At 42.5% G+C, this 23,363-nt stretch overlaps 1 protein-coding gene across 20 annotated transcripts in view; it reads left to right on the plus strand.

Moving 5' to 3' along the window:
- The window catches only part of PPIP5K1 (diphosphoinositol pentakisphosphate kinase 1), a 248,836-nt gene that overhangs the window by 97,709 nt on the left and 127,764 nt on the right, over positions 1-23,363 (plus strand). For all 20 annotated transcript variants that reach the window (XM_077263604.1, XM_077263587.1, XM_077263585.1 and 17 more), the window contains 7 exons: positions 1,434-1,555; positions 11,079-11,261; positions 12,704-12,845; positions 13,968-14,191; positions 15,646-15,773; positions 16,642-16,756; positions 20,236-20,343. In XM_077263604.1, the coding sequence (XP_077119719.1) occupies positions 1,434-1,555; positions 11,079-11,261; positions 12,704-12,845; positions 13,968-14,191; positions 15,646-15,773; positions 16,642-16,756; positions 20,236-20,343 (1,022 nt within the window). The remainder of the gene's footprint in view (positions 1-1,433; positions 1,556-11,078; positions 11,262-12,703; positions 12,846-13,967; positions 14,192-15,645; positions 15,774-16,641; positions 16,757-20,235; positions 20,344-23,363) is intronic.

Consider the following 23,363-nt stretch of genomic DNA (forward strand, 5'->3'; position numbering starts at 1 on the left):
TTATGCACATTACATAATTTGGGGACCATTTTATTGAATGTGGACATCCCCTTTAGACTTCCAATTAAATCAGAGACACCTGTAAACGTTTTTAGAAACTTTAACAATACGACATTAATTTCAACAAACCTGAATCCTTGAGTAGTATAGACGTTAGGGTAATTTCTCTAGTGGATGAAGGTCATGAAGGGTTTAATCCATACATGATGTCTCTCTCCATTGTTGCCTGTGCCAGAAAGGTAAACACTATTGGCCGACTGCGTTCTAACCCCTCTTCCCTCTTCGTGCCCCGCTCTGATCTAGACGGGACATAGAGATGGATATATGGCTATGATTAAGGTTAAGGAATGACCCTGATCACTAAGGCCTCATTCACATATCAGGGTTTGTTTCACGTGAGCTGTCATACTATAGTCTTTGGGGCTATTCACAATGCAGTTTTTTTATTCTTTTTTTAAATATAGACTTGATTTGTCTGCAAATAGAACCATTCAGGTGACTGGGTCTGTTAAATGTCAATATAGACAGCATGCAGATGACATCAATTTTCTTTGACTGGTTTCTAGTTATGTTTTGCATAAAACTGGTGAAATATGAATGGCAAAGACAGAAGTAGGGACCAAAAACGGATAAATGTTGGATCCAGCACACTGATTAACATAAGCCCATTTTTTTTTTTGTTGACAAGAAAAAAAATAAACTGTAAATCTTCTAAAACTGTATTAAAATGAATGTGCATAGAAAAGATGTTGATTCATGTACCCACAGGAGCCAGGTGAATCTGTGACTTAAATGGGCATGTTCACCTCTGAGGACCATTTTTCATACATCTACTGTATATGAGTTACAGTACATTCACAATTTTGCTGATTGCTGCTTGAATTTTCGAGATTGTTTAGGAAGATGTTCATAAGAACTCAACACATTCCATACTGGGAGATGTCCGCTCCAAAGTGCCATGTGACTGTGGACTGTCATAAATGGTGCTTACACCAGGATGACAGCTTCTGGATGTAATCAAGACTGTTCTATAGACAAATGGGTAAAGGATTCAAACACAAAATTTAACATTAAATGAGTGAATTTAATTTACCTGTTAGAACTTTATTTACCCTACTAGGACTTGCATCTTGGATCTTCAATAAGAGATTGTTGGGGTCCTACACTGCAGTATTCTGCACAGGCCACCAAACAATGCATGGCTCTGTGGTGTCCGGCTCTGTTACTGAAATCTGGTTACTGACGAAGCAGATATCAGCTGGTAGGTGGAGGTGCCGCGTTTCAGATCCCCACCAAACTCATAGGATAGGTCATCAATCTGTACATTTCAGCCATCACTCTCTTTGTGGTACTCTTCATACAGTTACACAAACCTACTGAACTTTTATACATTATTTGCTCTCCCAGCCACTGACTGTTATGATACATTACAGGAGATTATGCAGGCTTTCCAGGCTGCGGACTACTACGACTACACAGTACCTACCGCCATGACCTCAAGATTTATGCATCTGATGAAGGAAGGGTGCAAATGACTGCTGCTGCTTTTGCCAAGGTAGAATGTCATACAAAATGCTGGGTGTAGTTTTTGATGGGAGGTGTGTTCATTTTTACATCTATTAGTTTGAGTAAAACTTTATAATTAAGGTGATATTATTAACCTTTCTTTCATGTTTTTGGTTAAAAAAAATGTTCTATGAAACTCAGTCTTGTAAAAAAAAAATGTTTAAATTGTTGTATTTTGTGAGATATTGATAAAAAGCTTATTTTTCAAAGGGGGTGTACTTATGCCAAGCACTGTATCTGTTATAGAAAAAACATGTAGTAGTGATAATGGCATTCTGAAATGTATATACAAAACATATATACACACATTTATGTATGTGCTAATATTATTGAATATAATTTATATATTATAATGGTAATATATATTATGTTATATTATATACATACACGTACACACACACACAGTAATATATATAGTAGTCATGGCTGAAAGTGTTGGTACCCTTGAAATTGATTCAGAAAATGAAGTATTTCTCCCAGAAAATTATTGCAATTGCACAGGTTTTGTTATACACATATTTACAGTGGGGGAAATAAGCATTTGATCTTTTGCTGATTTTGTAAGTTTGCCCACTGACAAAGACATGAACAGTCTATCATTTTAAGGGTAGGTTAATTTTAACATTGAGAGATAGAATATCAAAAATAAAATCCAGAAAATCACATTGTATAAATTATATAAACTTATTTGCATTTTGCAGTGAGAAATAAGTATTTGATCCCTTTGGCAAACAAAACTTAATACTTGGTGGCAAAACCCTTGTTGGTAAGCACAGCAGTCAGACATTTTTGTAGTTGATGATGAGGTTTGCGCACATGTCAGGAGGAATTTTGGTTCACTCCTCTTTGCAGTTCATCTCTAAATCATTAAGGTTTTGAGGCTGTCGCTTGGCAACTCGGAGCTTCAACTCCCTCCATAACTTTTCTATGGGATTAAGGTCTGGAGACTGGCTGGGTCACTCCATGACCTTAATGTGCTTCTTTTTGAGCCACTCCTTTGTTGCCTTGACTGTATGTTTTGGGTCATTGCCTTGTGGACGACCCAGCCACGACCCATTTTTAATGTCGTGGCAGAGGGAAGGAGGTTGTCACACAGGATTTTACAGTACATGGCTCCATCCATTCTCCCATTGATGAGGCCCTTAGTGAGAAACATCCCAAAACCATAATGTTTCCACCTCCATGCTTGACCGTGGGGACAGTGTTCTTTGGGTCATAGTCAGCATTTCTCTTCCTCCAAACATGGCGAGTTGAGTTAATGCCAAAGACCTCAATTTTTGTCTCATCTTACCTCAGCACCTTTTCCCAATCCCTCACAGAATCATCTAGGTGTTCATTGGCAAACTTCAGACAGGCCTGCACATGTGCCTTCTTGAGCAGGGGGATCTTGCGGGCACTGCAGGATTTTAAACCTTTACCGCAAAATGTATTACCAATAGTTTTCTTGGTGACTGTGGTCCCAGCTGCCTTGAGATCATTTACCAAGTTCCCCCGTGTAGTTTTAGGCTGATCTCTCACCTGCCTCATGATCAAGGATACCCAATGAGGGGAAATTTTGCATGGTGTCCCAGATCGATGTCTTTTGACAGTCAGTTTGTATTTCTTCCATTTTCTTACTATTGCACCAACAGTTGTCTCCTTCTCACCCAGCGTTCTTATGGTTTTGTAGCTCATTCCAGCTTTGTGCAGGTCTATGATCTTGTCCCTGAAACAGATAATCGTGCGCACAACCAGAAGAGGTGCTCGAGTAGGTTCTCAAATCATCAATATGTATCCAAAAACTCAACTTAAGTAAACAAGTGGTGGTTTATTATTGTCCACTGTAGTAGTAAAACATTTCGGTCTTACTTCAGACCTTCTTCAGTTACTACATAAAGGTTACAAATACAAAAGAAAAATTGGTAAACTAAGCAAAGTATATACAAATATCAAGAGAAAAATATGGTCAATTTTGGCAGGAATTTAGAAAGTAGTAATATGCTTCGATTTCTGCGCAGCCTAGACTTATATGGTAATGTGATGAACAAAAACTGATAGCGGGAAAAATAGTGAACTAAATTGTGTCAGAAAGAAAGACAATAGTGGGGATATAGTCACAGATACCAGTTAACAGTGCATCTATTGGGCTGAATCAACTGATAGGTTCAATATCGTAAAGCTTGATCTGAGGAAATCCATAGAGTAAACATACCAGTCTATCTATCCGTCAAGCTCGAGGTAGGTAGAAATCTGGTTCAAAAGGACGTAATAATATGAGTACCCCATTGTCAGGCGTATAGAAGTGGTATTCAGGTGATTATCAGTCTGCCCGGTGACTAACCTGCGCTTCAGGTGGAGACAGGTGTGGCGTGCCCCAGTGGCGTGTCTGGACGTGGGGTCCACCGCTCGTCCTGACGGGGGCAGGTTCCGGTGTCTAAGCGCGGTAAAGCAGGATCGCTGTGCTGCAAAGTGGGCGTGACGTCACCGGATACTAACGGACGTGCGTTCCAGGGTGAAAATACTGCGTTCCACCTGCTCATTATGCATTCCACTGCACTCCATGTGATAGGGAAAGAGGAGGGAACTAGGTAGTATTGTGATGTGCCCGTGATAGTAGAGTCTGGAGGAGGAGTTTTCTAATATAGACGGCTCTGGGAGGAAAGAAAGGAGAAAGAAAATATATTATAATCAACATACTGACATAGCAACTGAGATCCAAAAAGAACACCATTAATAACGTCAGCCAGATGAGTTATACAGATAGTACAGGTATACGTATGACAAATTATTTTAACAGGTTTAAGCAAAAATATATAACGTAATAAATTATAAATAGATAGATTACAGCAAAATGTTTACTCGACACAATTCAGTTCACATATATAAACAAAGGCACCGCATATCTGAAGACATCCTAAATAAATGATAGTAGATCATACCCCCAATTCAGGCCTTTGGGGGAAAGGGTATCCAGGGTGTGGATCCAAAAGGCCTCCCTCCGCTTAAGTTGTTTGATGCGGTCACCACCCCTCCAAGTGTGGTACTTGTTCCAGGATTTTAAATTTGAGTTGGGCTACTCTATGTCCCGTAGTAATAAAATGTTGGGGGATGGGGAGCAATGTGTTCTTGCACCGAAAAGTGCTTTTATGTTTGGAGATACGGTCCTTTACAGCCTGAGTTGTCTCCCCCACATATAAAAAGCCACAAGGACATTTGATAAGGTATACAGCAAAGGAGGTATCACATGCAAAGAAACCACGAATCTTATAACTTTTGCCAGTATAGGGAAGTTGAATGTGTTGGCCTTTTTGTACATTACTGCATTGGGTACAGTTTAAGCAGGGAAATGTGCCCGTTTTAGCATTCTGTATGAACTGTTGTCTTTTGATAGGCTTGTCACTCCCTATATCGGCTGTAACATCTGGATGCTGCAGATTGGAAGCTGCGGCTGTACGCAGCATCCCATCCGCAGCAAATACGCCACATGGAAGCATACCCTAAGACAGCGGTCTTTAATGCAGGTAACGAGTTGATTAGGAGCATCTAACTGGTCTGTAGGAGCCAGAACCCTTAATGGTTGGTTGGGGATGAAATACTTATTTCTCATTACAAAATGCAAATAAATTTATAGAATTTATGCAATGTGATTTTCTGGATTTTATTTTTGATATTCTATCTCTCAATGTTAAAATTAACCACCCTTAAAATTATAGACTGTTCATTATAGATTCTGGTGCCAATATACATTGTAAAGCGTTGAGACTAGCAATGATATAAGTAATATCTAATTGTATTAAGGGACAGTAAATGGAAATTATTATTTAGTTATATTAGTATTGTGTTTCAGTTATATAGTATAGCTTGAGCCAGCGTGGACAAGAGAGTAAATAGCCAGCATGGTGGCTCAGTGTTAACACTGTTGCTTTGCAGCGCTGGGGTCCTGGGTTCAAATCTAACAAAGGAGGACATCTGCAAGGAATCTGTATGTTCTCCCTGTGTTTGCGTGGGTTTCCTCCAGGTTCTCTGGTTTCCTCCCACATTTCAAAAACATCCTGATAGGGAACCTAGATTGTGAGCCCCAATGGAGACAGTGATACTGATGTCTATAAACACCTGTAGAGTTAATAGTGTTATAAGCAAGGAAAATAAATATTAGATCTCTCATAGGTTGGATGGACTCTTTAGGCTAATTGCACACGTCCGGAATTGCCACGGAAATTTCCGCGGCAGTTCCGGAACTCTCTGCCACGGAAAAAAAGCATGCGGAATTGGCATGCGTTTTCCCGCTAAATACTAGCGTTTTGCAAGCGTAATCAGCTTGCAGAATGCTAGCGTTTTCCAAGCGATCTGTAGCATCGCTTGGAAAACTGATTGACAGGTTGGTCACACTTATCAAACATAGTGTTTGACAAGTGTGACCAACTTTTTACTATTGATGCTGCCTATGCAGCATCAATAGTAAAAAGATATTATGTTAAAAGTAAAAAAATAAAAAAACGTGATATTCTCACCTTCCGGCGTCCTAGGCAGCCTTTCCCGCTCCTGGCGATGCTCCGGTCCCAGTAACGCTTTGCAGCAATGACCCCAGATGACGTAGCGGTCTCGCGAGACCGCACGTCATCACTGGTCATTCTCGCAATGCATTATTGGGAATGGAAGCATCGTGAGGAGCCGGAACGCTGCGAGGGACGCCGGAAGGTGAGAATATCACGATTTATCATTTTAATTCTTTTTTTTTAATTTTTTTTTAATTTAACAATTATATGGTTCCCAGGGCCTGGAGGATTGTCTCCTCTCCTCCACCCTGGGTACCAACCGCACATGATCGGCTTACTTCCCGCATGGTGGGCATAGCCTCATGTGGAAAGTAAGCGGATCAGTGCATTCCTATGTGTGTGGAATCCCTGCGATTCCGCACAAAGAATGAACATGCTGCGTTTTTTTTCCGGAATGCGATTCCGCCGCGGAAAAAAAACGCAACATGTGCACAAAAATTGCGGATTGCATTCTAATAAATAGGATGCTTAATGTATGTGGGTTTTTTCCCGGTTTTATCGCCTTTTTATAGCAAAAAAAACGCGAAAATTCCTGAAAGTGTGCACATAGCCTTAGCGTTGCAACTTTATGCCATCATTGTTAATATGAAATATAAACATTTTTGTCTTTTCTGTAGTAGCTAGTTAGACCCTGCTTAGCTAATAATGTGCAATTAATGTAAGTGTGGTGGCTTGATAATTTAATTGCCTTTGCTGCTACAGTTTACTGATGAATAGGACATTGGTTTTGATATCAGGGATACAATCTAATGACATACAGGGACAATAATTTATCATCATTATAATGTCACACCAGTCAGTATCCAGCAATAAATATTATTTCTCTATCCCTTCTTTGGGGGATACAGGAACCATGGGTGTATGCTGCTGCCACTAGAAGGCTGACACTATGCACAAAAAAGTTAGCTCATCCTCTGCAGTGTACACCCCACCGACTGGCACTAAGTTAATCAGTTTAGTGTCAGTAGGAGGTAGACACGTGTCAGTAGGAGGTAGACACGGGTCTTTCATTAGACCCATCTCTACCTCAGTGTGCGGCGTTTCTTTTCAGGAGGGATACAGTTTGAATAGTAACTACTGTACTCCCACAAAGAGACTGAGTACGGCGTGTACTGCCACCCCGTATCCTCATACGTCTGTTCGGCAGGACCCCAGCCCCTAACACAGAAGCGTGTTCAGGTGATCCAGTCCTGCCTCCGTCTCCCACCCACTCGCCCACTGGAGCTTGTCTGTCTGAGGAGACGCGGACGAACGCAGAATTTTCGGACGTTCAGCTTTCCTGGAGGGAGGTACTTTTCCTAAAGATAAGGGCCATCCTTTTGTCCCTCCGTCACTGGGAAAGGCTTCTCAGGGGTGTGCCAATCAGAGTTCAGATGGACAATGCCACGGCGTTGGCATATATCAATCACCAGGGAGGGACTCGGGAGTACCTTGGCAATGGCCGAGGTAGCCAAGATTCTCCTGGGCAGAGGCGACTGTTCCGGCGATATCCGCAGTGCATATTCCCAGCGTGGACAACTTGGCCGCCGATTTTCTCAGCCGCGAGGTTCTCGTGGCAGGGGAATGGTCCCTGCATCAGATTTGCCTTCGATGGGGAACTCCGGATGTGGACCTCATGGTGTCCAGGCTGAACAGGAACATTTCACGGTTCGTCTCCAGGTCCCGCGATCCTCTTGCATTGGGTGCCAACGCTCTGGCCATTCCCTGGTCGCAGTTCATGCTCCCCTATGTTTCCTCCCCTTCCCTTTCTTCCCAGGCTGCTGAAGAAGATCAAGGTGGAGGGGGTGCTGATCATACTGATTGCACCGGTTTGGCCCAGAAGGTTTTGGTTCTCAGACATGGTCAACCTTCTCGTGGACACCCCCTGGAGGCTCCCAAGGACCGATCTGCCACCAGAATTCTCGGTCGCTCAATTTGATGTCGTGGCCTTTGAAACTGCGGTCCTGAGAGCGTCCGGTTTTTCAGATCGGGTGGTTCACACCATGATCCAGGCTAGGAAGCCATCGTCTTCCAGGGTCTATTATCGGACCTGGAAAGCCTATTTCAGCTGGTGTGTCTAATCGCATCCCGCCCATGTCTTTCTCTCTCCCTTCTGTCTTGGCATTTCTCCAAGCGGGACTTGACGCTGGTCTTGCCCTTAGTTCGCTAAAGGGCCAGGTGTCAGCACTTTCCATTCTTTTCCAGAAGAATTTATCCTCCCGTTCTCAGGTCAGAACTTTTCTTCATGGTGTTGCGCATGCAGCCCCCCCGTACTGGACACCTGTGGAACCCTGGGACCTCTATTTAGTTGTGGAAGCTCTGATGATTTCTCCCTTTGAACCGCTCCGAGAAGTTTCCCTGTCCTTTCTGTCTTGGAAGGTGGCATTTCTGGTGGCCATCACCTCCATCAGGAGCGTCTCGGAGTTGGCGGCTCTTTCTTGTCACCCCCCTTTCTTGGTTCTTCACCAGCATAAGGTGGTTTTGCGGCCTCCACCTTCTTTCCTTGCTTAGGTGGTGTCCGCTTTTCACCTAAATGAGGACATTGTTCTCCCTTCCTTTTGTCCTGCTCCGACTCATCCTCTGGAGCGTTCGTTGTACAAGCTGGATCTGGTCAGGGCTGTGAAGGTCTATCTGACTAGGACCGCCCCCTTTAGTAAGATGGACTCTTTTCGTCATTCCAGATGGTGCACGAAGAGGCCTGCCGGCTTCCAAGGCTATGATTGCTCGCTGGATAAGAACAGCAATTTTGGAGGCCTACTGGGTCAAAAACAGAGTGCCTCCCCCTGGCATTAGGGCTCAATCTACCCGGGCAGTGGGCGCCTCCTGGGTGGTTCATTATAGGGCCTTTGCTCTACAACTTTGCAAAGCGGCAACTTGGTCTTCCATCCACACGTTCGCCAAATCCACTTCGGCGGACGCCAGCCTAGGCAGAAAGATCTTGCAGGCGACAGTGGTGAGTTCTCTGACCTGAATAGAGTTTTTTCTGCTGTTCCCTCCCCAAAGACTGCTTTGGGACGTCCCATGGTTCCTGTGTCCCCCAATGAAGCGATAGAGTATGCAGGATTTTTGGTTGCTTACCGTAAAATCTGTTTCTCGGAGCCTTCATTTGGGGACACAGCACCCCTCCCATGTTTATCAGCTCCATTGTTAGTTTGAGTTGTCTGTTGTTTTTTCTCTCTATCTTGTTGATTCTCCTACTGCTTTCTCACTAACTGATTAACTTAGGGTACCGTCACACATTGAAATTTTCATCGCTGCGACGGCACGATTCGTGACGTCGCAGCGTCGTATAATCATCGCTCCAGCGTCGTAGACTGCGGTCACACGTTGCAATCACGGCGCTGGAGCGATGCCGAAGTCCCCGGGTAACCAGGTTAAACATCGGGTAACTAAGCGCAGGGCCGCGCTTAGTAACCCGATGTTTACCCTGGTTACCAGCGTAAACGTAAAAAAACAAACCGTACATACTCACCCGTCGGTGTCCTTCAGGTCCCTTGCCATCTGCTTCCTGCTCTGAGTGCAGCCGTACAGTGAGAGCAGATCGCAGCACCGCTGCGCTCTGCTCTCACTTTCCGGCCGGCACTCAGAGCAGGAAGCAGACGGCAAGGGACCTGAAGCACACCGATGGGTGAGTATGTACGGTTTGTTTTTTTACGTTTACGCTTGTAACCAGGGTAAACATCGGGTTACTAAGCGCGGCCCTGCGCTTAGTTACCCGATGTTTACCCTGGTTACAAGCGAAGACATCGCTGGATCGCTGTCACACACAACGATCCAGCGATGTCAGCGGGTGATCAAGCGACGAAAGAAAGTTCCAAACGATCTGCTACGACGTACGATTCTCAGCAGGGTGTCTGATCGCAGTAGCGTGTCAGACACAGCGATATCGTAACGATATCGCTAGAACGTCACGAATCGTACCGTCGTAGCGATGGAAATTTCAATGTGTGACGGTACCCTTAGTGACAGTCGGTGGGGTGTACACTGCAGAGAGGGAGCTAACTTTTTTGTGCATAGTGTCAGCCTCCTAGTGGCAGCAGCATACACCCATGGTTCCTGTGTCCCCCAATGAAGGCTCTGAGAAACAGATTTTACTGTAAGGCCTCTTTCACACTTCCATCTTTCAGCTCCTGTCACAATCCGTCGATTTTTGAGAATGCAGAAAATTTGCAGGATCCTGCATTTTCCCATAGACTTGTATTAGCGACGGATTGTGACGGATGGCCATCCTTTTCATCCGTCGTGCTCTGGATCCGTCAGAAAATAGCGGTCCTTCGTGCGGAGAAAACATTCAGAGGAATGTTTTTTCTGCACATCGGAAAATCGGTCAGCGACGCATCCTGCGCTGCCCGTCGTCGGCTATAATGGAAGCCTATGGACGCAGGATCCGTCGCTGACCGTCACACACAGGAATCCAGCGACGCATCACGTTTTTCCCCTCTGAGCATGCCCGGAAGGATTTTCAAATCCGGGAAAAAGTGTCTCTCTCTCTCTCTCGCTCGCTCGCTCTCCTTTGAAGAGTTGCATAATTTTTTAATTAATAAATTAATAGTATGTATGTCTTCTCAGAGAAATCTGTTTCTTTTTTCTCCTGGACTGAACTTTCATTATCGAAATTCTCTGAACTAGAAGATGACGGTTGGTGCTGATAAAGTTCTATAGAGAACTGTAACTGTCATTTCAGGAGAATTTACAGCAGAATGTCTGTCTGCCTCTAGCTCCTGCCTCCTCCATAGACTTTTATAAGCACCAGCTCTCATCCCCTATCCTCGCAATGTTTACATTTGTCTTCATTGAATCTGTTTTACCCATGAATTGAGAGTAAAAGATTCATCCAGGATGTAAGAGAAGCTGATTTCCCTGATGCGATACATTATAAAGTTGCACTATTGATTTATTAAATAAAAATGTAAATGATGGTTACACGTTAAACATATAGTTTATTGTATAAAAGAGGATCTGCTTATGTAATATAATATGGCGTGCTATTTCTTCCAGGGTCTCCTGGCACTAGAAGGTGAGCTTACACCCATTTTAGTTCAAATGGTGAAAAGTGCAAACATGAACGGACTCCTGGACAGTGACAGCGATTCCTTAAGCAGCTGTCAGCAAAAAGTGAAGGCTCGTCTCCATGAGATCATGCAGAAGGATGCAGATTTTTCAGAACAGGACCTGGACAAGGTATGGTAGTTCTGGGGTCCTGGGACTGAATCCCACCATGGAAATTGCAGCATATATGTTCTCTCCGTGCTATTGTTAGTTTTTTCCTGATACTTGCCTTACAGAGAAATGCCGGTTATTTGACTGCATATTCCGCTGTATTTACATTTCTGTATGAGATGCGAGATTGGTATACACTCACCGGCCACTTTATTAGGTACACCTGTCCAACTTCTTGTTAACACTTAATTTCTAATCAGCCAATCACATGGCGGCAACTCAGTGCATTTAGGCATGTAGACATGGTCAAGACAATCTCCTGCAGTTCAAACCGAGCATCAGTATGGGGAAGAAAGGTGATTTGAGTGCCTTTGAACGTGGCATGGTTGTTGGTGCCAGAAGGGCTGGTCTGAGTATTTCAGAAACTGCTGATCTACTGGGATTTTCACGCACAACCATCTCTAGGGTTTACAGAGAATGGTCCGAAAAAGAAAAAAAATCCAGTGAGCGGCAGTTCTGTGGGCGGAAATGCCTTGTTGATGCCAGAGGTCAGAGGAGAATGGGCAGACTGGTTCGAGTTGATAGAAAGGCAACAGTGACTCAAATCGCCACCCGTTACAACCAAGGTAGGCCTAAGAGCATCTCTGAACGCACAGTGCGTCGAACTTTGAGGCAGATGGGCTACAGCAGCAGAAGACCACACCGGGTACCACTCCTTTCAGCTAAGAACAGGAAACGGAGGCTACAATTTGTACAAGCTCATCGAAATTGGACAGTAGAAGATTGGAAAAACGTTGCTTGGTCTGATGAGTCTCGATTTCTGCTGCGACATTCGGATGGTAGGGTCAGAATTTGGCGTAAACAACATGAAAGCATGGATCCATCCTGCCTTGTATGGAGCATCTTTGGGATGTGCAGCCGACAAATCTGCGGCAACTGTGTGATGCCATCATGTCAATATGGACCAAAATCTCTGAGGAATGCTTCCAGCACCTTGTTGAATCTATGCCACGAAGAATTGAGGCAGTTCTGAAGGCAAAAGGGGGTCCAACCCGTTACTAGCATGGTGTACCTAATAAAGTGGCCGGTGAGTGTATATTGCCGGTATATACAAAATGGGAAGTAATAGATTATACCGCAGCCACATTCTTTGCTGCATGGCAGTGATGAGGTTTTCTGTTAAGATCTTGTACTTTAGATACGAGATAATGGCAACCAGCAGGTAGAATAAAGCATTTATTGGCTGTATCTGCTATTGCTGCACTGCCACATTCACACCTAAATCTCGCACTGTTAAACCTCTTGGCTAAGTGCTAAGATCAGCCCGGCCATTCCTTATTTCAGTGTGCCATGTGTTAACAATCCCTTTGTTGTAGTTCAGTGATAAATATGAGGCTGGACGCCTTTTTCCTATAGCGGGGTATGTGAATAAATGTGTGGCTCTTCTGCTTCCATTTCTGTAGCTGGCCCCTACGAATAGCAGTTCTCTGCTTAATTCTATGGAGTCCATAAAGAACCCTGTGAAGACATGTGACTTGGTGTTTTCCCTCATTGAGAATCTGACATCTCAGATCCGTCAGCGTCTGGAAGATCCGAAATCTGCAGGTGAGGGTAAAGAATTCAATAGTTGTGATTGCAGATGTCCGCTGCCTAATAGGCCCACCTTATCCATCTGAGTAATTGCCAGTCATATTTGCTAAGCTAACAATGCTCCCTGCATGCATCTAGCACAGGCAGAACAGCGGGAAATGAGCACGGCGCTCTGCAGCAGAACAATTAAAGGGGTTGTCCAATTCTGGAGAACACCTCATTCTGAGTTTTTACCCGCGTTAAAATATAAACACCTTTTGTGTATACCAAATTGGCACCATCTTATCATGCAAAAAAAGCCCCCATTTAGATTAGCTGATGGGAAAATGTTAAACTTATATGTCTCAGAATATGGCAACGGTATATTTTATTTCTAACAGAAAATTTATAAAATTATTAAAACATAAATAATACTGCATAACTTTGGTATCGCCATACTTGTACTGCTAGAAAGAAAGTTAACACTTAATTTGTACAGCAAATGACACATAGAAAATTTGAAATGTTCAAAACACAACACAAAAGAATAGCTGGTTTTTTTTCATATTTCCCGTAGAGAGTTAAAAAGGGTATTAACTTGCATCCAAAATGGTGCCAGTCACAAATACAACTCATCCTACAGAAAATTAATGCCTTCACACAAAAAAAAAAAAAAAATGTCCCCTGAAATGCAATGGTGGAAAACAAAAAAGGATGTATGTAGATTAAAGGGATTGTCTGGCCTTGGGGTACAAGCTTGAAATAACATTATGTGACTACAGACTTGTTAATCCTCGCAGCATGCTCAGAGTGAGCTGTGAGGATTCTCTGATGCCGGGGCTAGGAGCGGGCGGGAGCGTTGACTCCAGTTTTCGACTTGTATACATGCGGCCATGTCCCGACTAGATGTGCGCAGCCGTGCTCCGGATAAGAGAATTGAGCCAGGCCTGATGGTTTAGCGGGAATGTGCAATCACATGACCATCCACTCCTGCCCGCGCTGTGAGGATTCACAAGTCTGCGGTAACTTGAGACTTACACCCAAAGGCTGGGCAACCCCTTCATGGCCAAATTAAGCTTTGCCCTTAAAGGTCTAAATATGGAATCCATGCTACTAGGCTTGTGTATGTGGTACTACTAAAAATGGCTTTGTCCCCAGAGGTACAGTTATATCATAGTGAGACTTTGGAGCTGATGTTACAGCGATGGACCAAGCTCGAGAGGGATTTTCGCATGAAAAGTGGGCGTTATGATATCAGCAAGATTCCCGATATTTATGATTGTGTCAAGTATGATGTCCAGCACAACAGCTCACTCAACCTGGATGGGACTGATGAACTCTTCAAACTGTCTAAATCTTTAGCAGATGTCATAATTCCACAGGTCGGTGAAGTCATCATTTATTGTAAGTGTATCATTCAAATGGAAAAGTATAAATCTTGTTTGTCTTATTTTAACATTTGTTGTAGACTAATTTCATCATCGATCCCCAGATTTCACAATCCAAGCTTTTATATGTTAAAGGGGTTGTCCGGTCTAGAATGCCAAGTCTGCAGTCACTCTGTGTGGCTGCAGACTTGTGAATCCTCCCAGCGTACGCATTGTGCGCTGCGGGGATTCGCCAGTGTATTGAGCAAGGTCGCTCCCACTAGACGGGCTTTGCCTGGGAACATGAATATTGCATAGTAAGCAATAAAATTAAAAAACCTTCCATTCTTAATAATGGAGAGAATTTTTAATAGCGAGTAAAATTTGCAATGTGCTTGTTAAACCAAGAAACTTTGATTTTACTTATTTGTGAAGATGAGACCACCCCTTTAAAAATTGTCATGTAAATATCAGGCGGGAAAACTTTAAAAAAAAGCCTGTCTGACATGAATTTCTTTTCACAGTTTGTACACCAGCCACATCAGGTCAATAAGTCTATTTAATAACCTATATGCAGTATGTATTGTGAAGTTTGATGACGGTCCCTCTTTAAACATGTCTTTGTAAAGGAAGATCCAGATACAAAATGTGCAAGAGCCCAAATTCACGGAGTTTTTAAAATGGTTATCTAGTCCATATAGCAAAAATAGCATTAAGTGAATAGCGAATGTATACAACCTTACAGGAAAATTAGGGAGGCAGGTACGGAACTGAGGAAAAGAGCAAAAGAATAGAAAACATGTATTTGTATGATTTTGTTTTAACCCAAAACGAATCCTCTTACAGTGAACCAGTAACAATATGAGAGTGGATCCCAGCCATAATCAAACTGGATTCGTGGTACAATAGCCAAGATTGCCAGAGTATCACATGTCTGTCCTTCTGATTAGTGACGTCCACCAAATCTTCCATCCATCATATTCCCTCAGATGAGCTAGAGTATGGACATTAGAGCCATGTTCATTCTCGCCATACGTCTGCTTCTATGTATCTCCTAGACAGATGTTATGCAGTACCGGTGTCCCATACCGAATTCCTCCCTGAATCTCCGACATATATCAGAACAGTCTAGAAAGGCCCTGTGCATGATCATGTCTTACCATACGTGTTTCCAAAGTAGAGGGGGCAGGCATCCATTCCCCTTGAGAGCAGCCCATAAACACAAGCCAGGGCAGTATGGAAGAGTGTGATCTCAGCGAGATCTGAATCGGGTCTTCGATCTTTTAGATCAGGAGCCTCATTAAAAGTAGGAGTAGAAAGCTTCATGTGGAGTAGCTGTGATCTCCTGGATCCCTCCCCAGCCGCAAAGCTTCTATATGCCGACCCCAATTATACACCGGCACTATGTCTTATTGCAGTTACCACACACTTTTGCATATATCAAGTCATGGCCTGTTCTGTGTTTGTAGGAATATGGGATTAATAAAGAAGAAAAACTGGAGATCGCATTGGGATATTGCCTCCCACTAATTAATAAGATCTTGCTGGACCTGCAGAGAACTCATGAGGACGAGTCTGTGAATAAGCTGCACCCACTGTGAGTGACATCTCTAATGCCACTGTATGTGCTGTCAGAGGCACAACAAGGATTTGCTTTGCAACCTAAGGAAGCTTCATTTCGGACAAAAAAAGCACAATATTTTCTACATTTTTAGTTATACCATTCCGAAAAATATCTGGACGCAGTAACACAATTTTGCTCCTTTCTGCCTTCATATAGATATATTTTATGCTATGTTTAGTAGGGAGAGAAATGATATTTGTAACTCACCATTACGTTCCAGAGTGCTGCACGTGTACAGGAGGGTGTAAATGCCTAATATTAATTATCAGTGTAATATATATGAGCTCATTGGGAGTCTGACACAGGAGGAGAGAAGCTGCGGCTTATACAGGTGTCTAGTAATGGCAGGTTGTACGCTTTCCTGGAGAAACTGGTTATCCAGTGGATGGTGGGAGAGAGTCTGGTAGGGTGGTTAGTTCTAGTGTATAGGCAATGTTGGACACATTATTAATAATAATAATAATTTTTATTTCTATAGCACCAACATATTCCGCAGCACTTTACAATTAGCGGAGACATACACAAGCAATAAAGACAACGCACAGTAACACATAGTTCAGCAGTTACAGGGGGAGTGAGGACACTGTTCACTTATAAGCGATTACCGGCATAGATATATCATGGTCCCTTCTAAATACCCTCCTGTACCAGCACAGTCTGTTGTGATCTGATTCTTACTTCCTGTATAGGGTTAACATTTTTTCTCCGACCATCATTCATTGCTTGCAATTTACAAAGCTTTAGTGTTTGGTTGTATTGTATCTTGTATTTATTTATTTTACTGACTTATATAGCGCCATTAATTCCACAGCACTTTACAGACATTATTCTTTTTTTCTAGTTATTCAAGAGGAGTTCTTTCTCCAGGACGTCATGTGAGAACGCGCCTTTACTTCACCAGTGAAAGCCACGTGCACTCTTTGCTGAGCATTTTCCGTTATGGTGGGCTCTTGGATGTGAGTGCTTTGTTATAGCAACCGGTTTACTTTATTGTGGTGCATGACACAATCTTACTATGATCTGAGAAAAAATATAAAAGCAAAGCACATGAAATTGAAAAAGCATCACAGTATGAAAAGAGTCGTATTTACCAGCACTAGGTCATAATACTAATGCAGTACAGGAAGAAGCTGCACAAGTGGAAGAATACTGTTGAAACAACCACTCACACACCCGACCATTCATGAAGGGGGTGTTTATAGATGCACACAGATAAGGCTTGTATAGGGCACCAGTCACACAGATCCATGTAGGTGCTCAGTGTCTGGCTTACAGCCTGTTAGTGACACCCATAGTATTGGATCTGATGAGCTGCCCAGTACTATGTAAGTGCACCCCTCAAGGACAGACCCCTAAATCTCCCCAGCCAACATTAGAAGGTCTGGCTGCATCCTGCAAAATTTGCAACTAAAAAGTAAAAAATGCTTGAGGTATTGGTCAAAATTTTGGTCAAAATACGCAATCATGCAAACCACGTCAAGGTTCCTCATTGTCTTGTGTCTCCCTGCACTAAAATTTAAAAGCAACTCACCAATAAAGACACAAAACGCAACACAAAGAAAGCAGCCATATTCGCCAACACCAGATCACAGTACTAATGCACTGAGGAAAAAATATGCAGAAAGTCCTCCTCCCTCAGTTGTCCTTGAAGGACACATGTCTTTTTTCAACTGATTGATTGTTCTCAGCAGGAGAAACAAAATAATAATGTCTGTTTTGGTCACTTGAAAAAGACAGCGATGAAAAGCGTTGTGAATAAAAAGCGTTTCCTCATAATCATTTCTGAAGAATTGATTCACTCAGGCAGCGAAGCCCAAATACGTGTGCATCCAACTGGATCCAAAATAGTAATCGAGAAGTTATGATACCTTTTAATGCTTAACAAAAATAAAATGAGTGATATTACAAAGCAAGCTTTCCATACTGTTTAGGTCTCTTCCCTTTTCAAGTAGTATGGAAAGCTTGCTTTGTAACATCACTTATTTTATTTTTGTTAAGCATTAAAAGATATCATAACTACACAATTACTATTTTGTTTCTCCCACTGAGAGCAATCAATTTTTTTTCAACTGGCTATCTACACTACCAAAACCTTTTTTTCCTTTTTACAACTGAACTATGTGATGAAAAAGTGCTATATATATAACTTCCTTTTCAACCCCCAATGGGGGTGGTCTTTGATTCCAGTGGTGATAGGAGCACTTGGAGCAGTGACCCCTAGGTTGGGAAAATGGCTACAACAGATCCCAGGAGCAACATCTGAACTGTCTGTCCAGAAAAGCTCAATACTGGGAACAACTAAGATCCTGCACAGAACTCTCAAACTCTCAGGCCTCTTGTAAAGGACCCGAGAATGAGAAAGGACAACAAAGACCACCCCCATATATAGACTGATATTGATAAGTATTTGCTTGGTGTGGCTGCTAGCAACTGCTCTCTAATACTGTTGCCAACAACACAGACTGACTGAAGCTAGTAAAACCATCTTCAATCAGTCTGTGTTATGGGTATCAATATTAGAGAGCAGTTGGTAGTGGCCGCACCAAGCAAATACTTATCAGTATTCACTAGTGTGGGAATTACTATATTGTGAGCATAGCAGAAAAAGTGGTTATATCCTGGTTTCCCTGTATACACACTGACGGTTGTATCTTTTTATCTTATTCTTTAAATAGTTCATTAAAAGTTCATTTTTAACAGTCTTTAGTAGGGTTGAGCGAAACGGATCGTTCATTTTCAAAAGTCGCCGACTTTTGGCAAAGTCGGGTTTCGTGAAACCCGACCCGACTCCAGCGTGGGATCGGCCACGTGGTCGGCGATCTTGGCGCCAAAGTTGCGTTTTGTATGACGCCTTCCCCGCCATTTTTTCAGCCAATTAAGGAGTGTGGGCAGCGTGATGACATAGGTTCTGGCCAGCGTCATAGAGCCATATTACCGTTTGGGCTGCAGTGATTTCCGCAGTCAAACACAACACATGCTTTGCGAGGAGGAGGAGGATTTTCACAAAACCCAAGTCGACCCAAAAAAAGCACAAGTCGCTCAACCCTAGTCTTTAGTTAGGGATCAGTTGCCTTCATTGGCAAATTGTAATTAATGTTAATGCCCTACCCTGACTGGGTGGATAGCCGTTTTGTCTGTTTGCATCTTTTGGATGGCAATACTTCCTATAGATAAAAATATTATTCAGAAGGATCTAGATAAGCTTAAACAATGGGCAACGACTAATAGAATGGTATTTAACAGGGAGAAATGTAAGATTGTAAATCTGGGCAAGAAAAAAGAAAATTGCTTCTACAGAATGGGAGGAATAGAACTAAGCAATAGCATGTGTGAAAAAGACTAATAGATCACAGGCTGCACATGAGTCAACAGTGTGATGCTGCAGCAAAAAGGCAAACACAGTTCTAGGATGTATTAAGAGAAGCACAGAGTCTAGATCACGTAACAGTAATTATCCCCCTCTACTCCTCCTTGGTCAGGCCTCATCTGGAATACTGTGTCCAGTTCTGGGCACCACATTTTAAAAAAGATATTGAAAAACTCGAGCAAGTTCAGAGAAGAGCTACCAGGATGGTGAGCGGACTGCAAACTATGTGCTACGAGGAACGGTTAAGGGATCTGGGAATGTTTAGCTTGCAAAAAAGAAGGCTAAGAGGAGACGTAATAGCTGTCTACAAATATGAAGGGATGTCACAGTGTAGAGCAGTGTTCCCCAACTCCGGTCCTCAAGAGCCACCAACAGGTCATGGTTTCAGGATTTCCTTAGTATTGCACAGGTGATTGAATGCTTGCCTGTCCAGGTGACGCAATTATCACCTGTGCAATACTAAGGAAATCCTGAAAACATGACCTGTTGGTGGCTCTTGAGGACCGGAGTTGGGGAACACTGGTGTAGAGGAATCATCCTTATTCTCATTTGCACAAGGAAAGACTAGAAGCAATGGAATGGAACTGAAATTTAGAAGATACAGATTAGACACTAGAAAATGCTTTTGACAGTGAGGGTGATCAATTAGTGCAACAGGCGGCAACGAGAGGTGGTGAGTTCTCATTCAATGGAAGTCTTCAAACAGAGGCTGAACAGACATCTGTGTAAGATAGTATAGTGAATCCTGCATTGAGCAGGGGGTTGGAGATGATGACCCTGGAGGTCGCTTCCAACTCTAACTTTCTATGACTCTATGATATGTGTTAGAGACCTCTCACCATGACAGGTTTAACTATATTGCGTGAGAAATGTTTAGTCTTCAGCACAGCAGGGTCCTGTTCAGCAGTTTTTGACTTATTTACATATAGATTTTGCTCCGTGCTACAATATGTAACCATAATCGGTCATTTTTTGTTAAATGTGACAGATTACAATGGGAAATGGGTATCGCAATACAATGCATAATTGATATTACCAGGGCCAAATTACGGTACTTTCTTTTTCTAGGAGTCTAAAGATCAACAGTGGAAAAGAGCAATGGATTATTTAAGTGCTGTCTCAGAGCTAAACTACATGACGCAGATTGTGATTATGCTGTATGAAGACAACAACAAGGTAAGTTTAAAACAAAAAATCCAAGCATTGTGTTATTTGTCAGCATGGATGGCAAAGAACCTAATGTAATACTGCGTTGTATGTGCAGATCAGTGAGATGTGCTATTTAGATGGCGGTTTTCTAAGATCAATTTCATTTGAATGCACTTTTTGCCTTGTGTGGACCTGTCATGTTTTGTAGCTTTCAGTTTGGATACTTTACTAAGATCTTTTAGAAATAATGATCTTGCAAGTCTGAATACCTACACATAAAAAAGGACAAACTAATAATCTTTGAACTTTCTTGGTTACATGTCGTAATACATGTAGATACTAGAAAATTTCAGGTGGCGTACTGGTAAGGCTAGGTTCACATTGCGTTAACAGCAGCCCGTTCAACACATACGTTAACGGGCTGCTGTTAACGCAAATGCCGGTATGGCAGCGCGCTACCGCAGATAGAGTATCTGCTAGCTCTATCTGCGCTAGCGGTGACGGACCCGGAAACGCTGCAGCCCGCGTCTCGGGGTCCGTCACTCAATGAAGGCACATCGCTAGCGCACGCCCATGCTAGCGATGCGTCCAACATTGGATTCAATGGCGGCGTTAACGGACTGCGTTACACCGCATTATGCCGCGGTGTAACGTAGTCCGTCTAACGCAATGTGAACCCAACCTTAGTATTTCCAAACTAGTCTTAAAACAAAGGGTGACCGACTAATAAAGTAAATCAAAAACAACAATATCTCCTGGCTCCACCATCATGGTATGTTGAAATCCAACTTTCCCCCAACATTGGGAGCCAGTGTAGAGACCCCCGTTACACATTAAGTTATAATAATTATTGTTCATTGTAGCCAAATTTTGTGTAGTGTGTATTGGTATCTAAAATCCCATTGACTGCGATACGTATAAAAACGGTGACCACTAAGGGGCCTTATTCGCTCATGGCCGTTTTTAAATGACGATTGGGAAAAAGAGAATAGCGCTGCCAAGAATTGGAAAATCTCCGGGGTTTCTTCTACGAGGGGGAGTTGGGACCCTGTAGAACACTATCAGAGCCATTTTTTTTTTCTGGTGCCCAATAGTGATGAGCGAGTATATTCGTTGCTCGGGTGATCTCTGAGTATTTTTTACTGCTCAGAGATTTAGTTTTCATTGCCTCAGCTGCATGATTTACAGCTGATAGACAGCTTGAATACATGTGGGGATTCCCTAGCAACCAGGCAACCCCCACATGTACTCAGGCTGGCTAGCAGCCGTAAATCATGCAGCTGTGTCAACAAAAACTAAATCTCCTAGCAGTTACAAATACTCAGAGACCACCCGAGCGTACGCGGGAAAACCCAAGCAACAAATACACTCGCTCATAACTAGTGCCCAAGCATGCGATTACCATTATTCAGCGTAAAGAAAAGTGAGATTCGGTGGAAAAATAATTTCTCTCTCCTCTGACATGATATAACATGTCAGAGGAGAGAGAAATGGTGTCCCCAGCCCCCCCCCCCCCCCACGGGACCTTAGCCCCGGAACTGCCATCCCCCAGCCCTCCTCCTCCTTTTCCCAAAGCAAAATGGCTGTCTCTTGTGCAGTACGCCCATTTACAAAAAAAGTGACAATATAATGACCTGTTCAATATGACGACCTAATGTTATAAAATTCTGTGTAGTACCTTTGGGATTAAAATACTCCCTATCCCCTGGATAAAATCCTTGAGGGGTGTAGTTTCCCAAATGGAGTCCCTTGTGGGGGATTTCTGCTGTGTAGGCACATCAGGGACTCTGCAGGCTCTGCAAATACGACTTGGTGCCCGCCATCTGTTATTAGCCAAATTTGTGGTCCAAAATTCAAATGTTGCTCCTTCTGTTCTGAACCCTGCCGTTTTTGACTATGTGTAGGGAATCGCTGCGCTCGTAAGAAAGTGGGTAACAAACTGTGGGGTCTACTTTTTGATATTATCTCTTGCAAAAGTGAAAAAATTGGGGTGAAAGCTACATTTTAGAGGTAAAATAGATTTTTTTTCATTCCACTTTACATTAATTCCTGTGTAGCACCTGAAGGGTTAAACATTTTCCTGACAGCAATTTTAAAGTATTTGAGGGGTGCGGTTTTAAAATATCACGTTTAGGGAGTTTCCAAATTCCTCAGTGGCCTGTGTGAAAATTGCAAGATTACTATACATTTATTTTTTTTAACTTCTTCTTGGCATGGTGTTAATTGTATTTTTACGCTTTTGTTTTTTTCATTTCTTTTATCCGTGCATATAGGCTTAGAAGACCTTGTTTTTTACTGTTTATTTTACTATTCAGCGTACTAGAAATTAGGAAAAAAAAATTCTTAGTGTGGTAAAATTGTGCAAACTATTTTTTGCATTATGTGTGTGTGGCGTTCACTGTGGGATAAAAATGACCGGGCACTATGATTCAACAGATCGTTGATGCCAAACATGTATCTATTGTTTTTTAAAAGGTGAAAAGGTGAAAAAATAAATAAAAATTTGGTTTGTGGACAATTTCTGAGACCCATAGTATTTTCATTTTTTGCTCAATGGAGCTGTGAAAGGTTTTTTTTGCGTTTTTTTTTTTATAAAGAACTGTTAGAACAGATGTGTGTCAAACACAGCAGTAGAAGACACATAATGAGGCATACATGTCTCATAACATACTGTGATAGAGCTCTGTTAACTAATTGACAAAGTTGATACCAAAATAATGAGTCGGCTCACAAACTCGTACCCATAATTGTCTTCTGCTGGAATGACTCCAGCCCCAACCTGTTTTTCAGAAAAATGCCTTTTACTGTTGTACTCCTGCTTTAACCATGATTGTTTTTATTCAATAGAGGTTTTTATGTCTTTGTTGATTATTGCTTTGAACTCACTAGCATTTTTTTCCTCTGTTGCTGTTAATGGCTGATGCAGGCTGTTCATGAGCTTGCATTTTTGAAGGAGATCCAATATTGGATATACCAGTACGTCCAATTTTGGGAAAGATCATGATATGAAAATAAAAAAAACATTGGCGACATTTAAAAAGAAAAAA

The sequence above is a fragment of the Ranitomeya variabilis genome, chromosome 5 (assembly GCF_051348905.1).
Source record: "Ranitomeya variabilis isolate aRanVar5 chromosome 5, aRanVar5.hap1, whole genome shotgun sequence".
Classification (NCBI taxonomy): Eukaryota; Metazoa; Chordata; class Amphibia; order Anura; family Dendrobatidae; genus Ranitomeya; species Ranitomeya variabilis.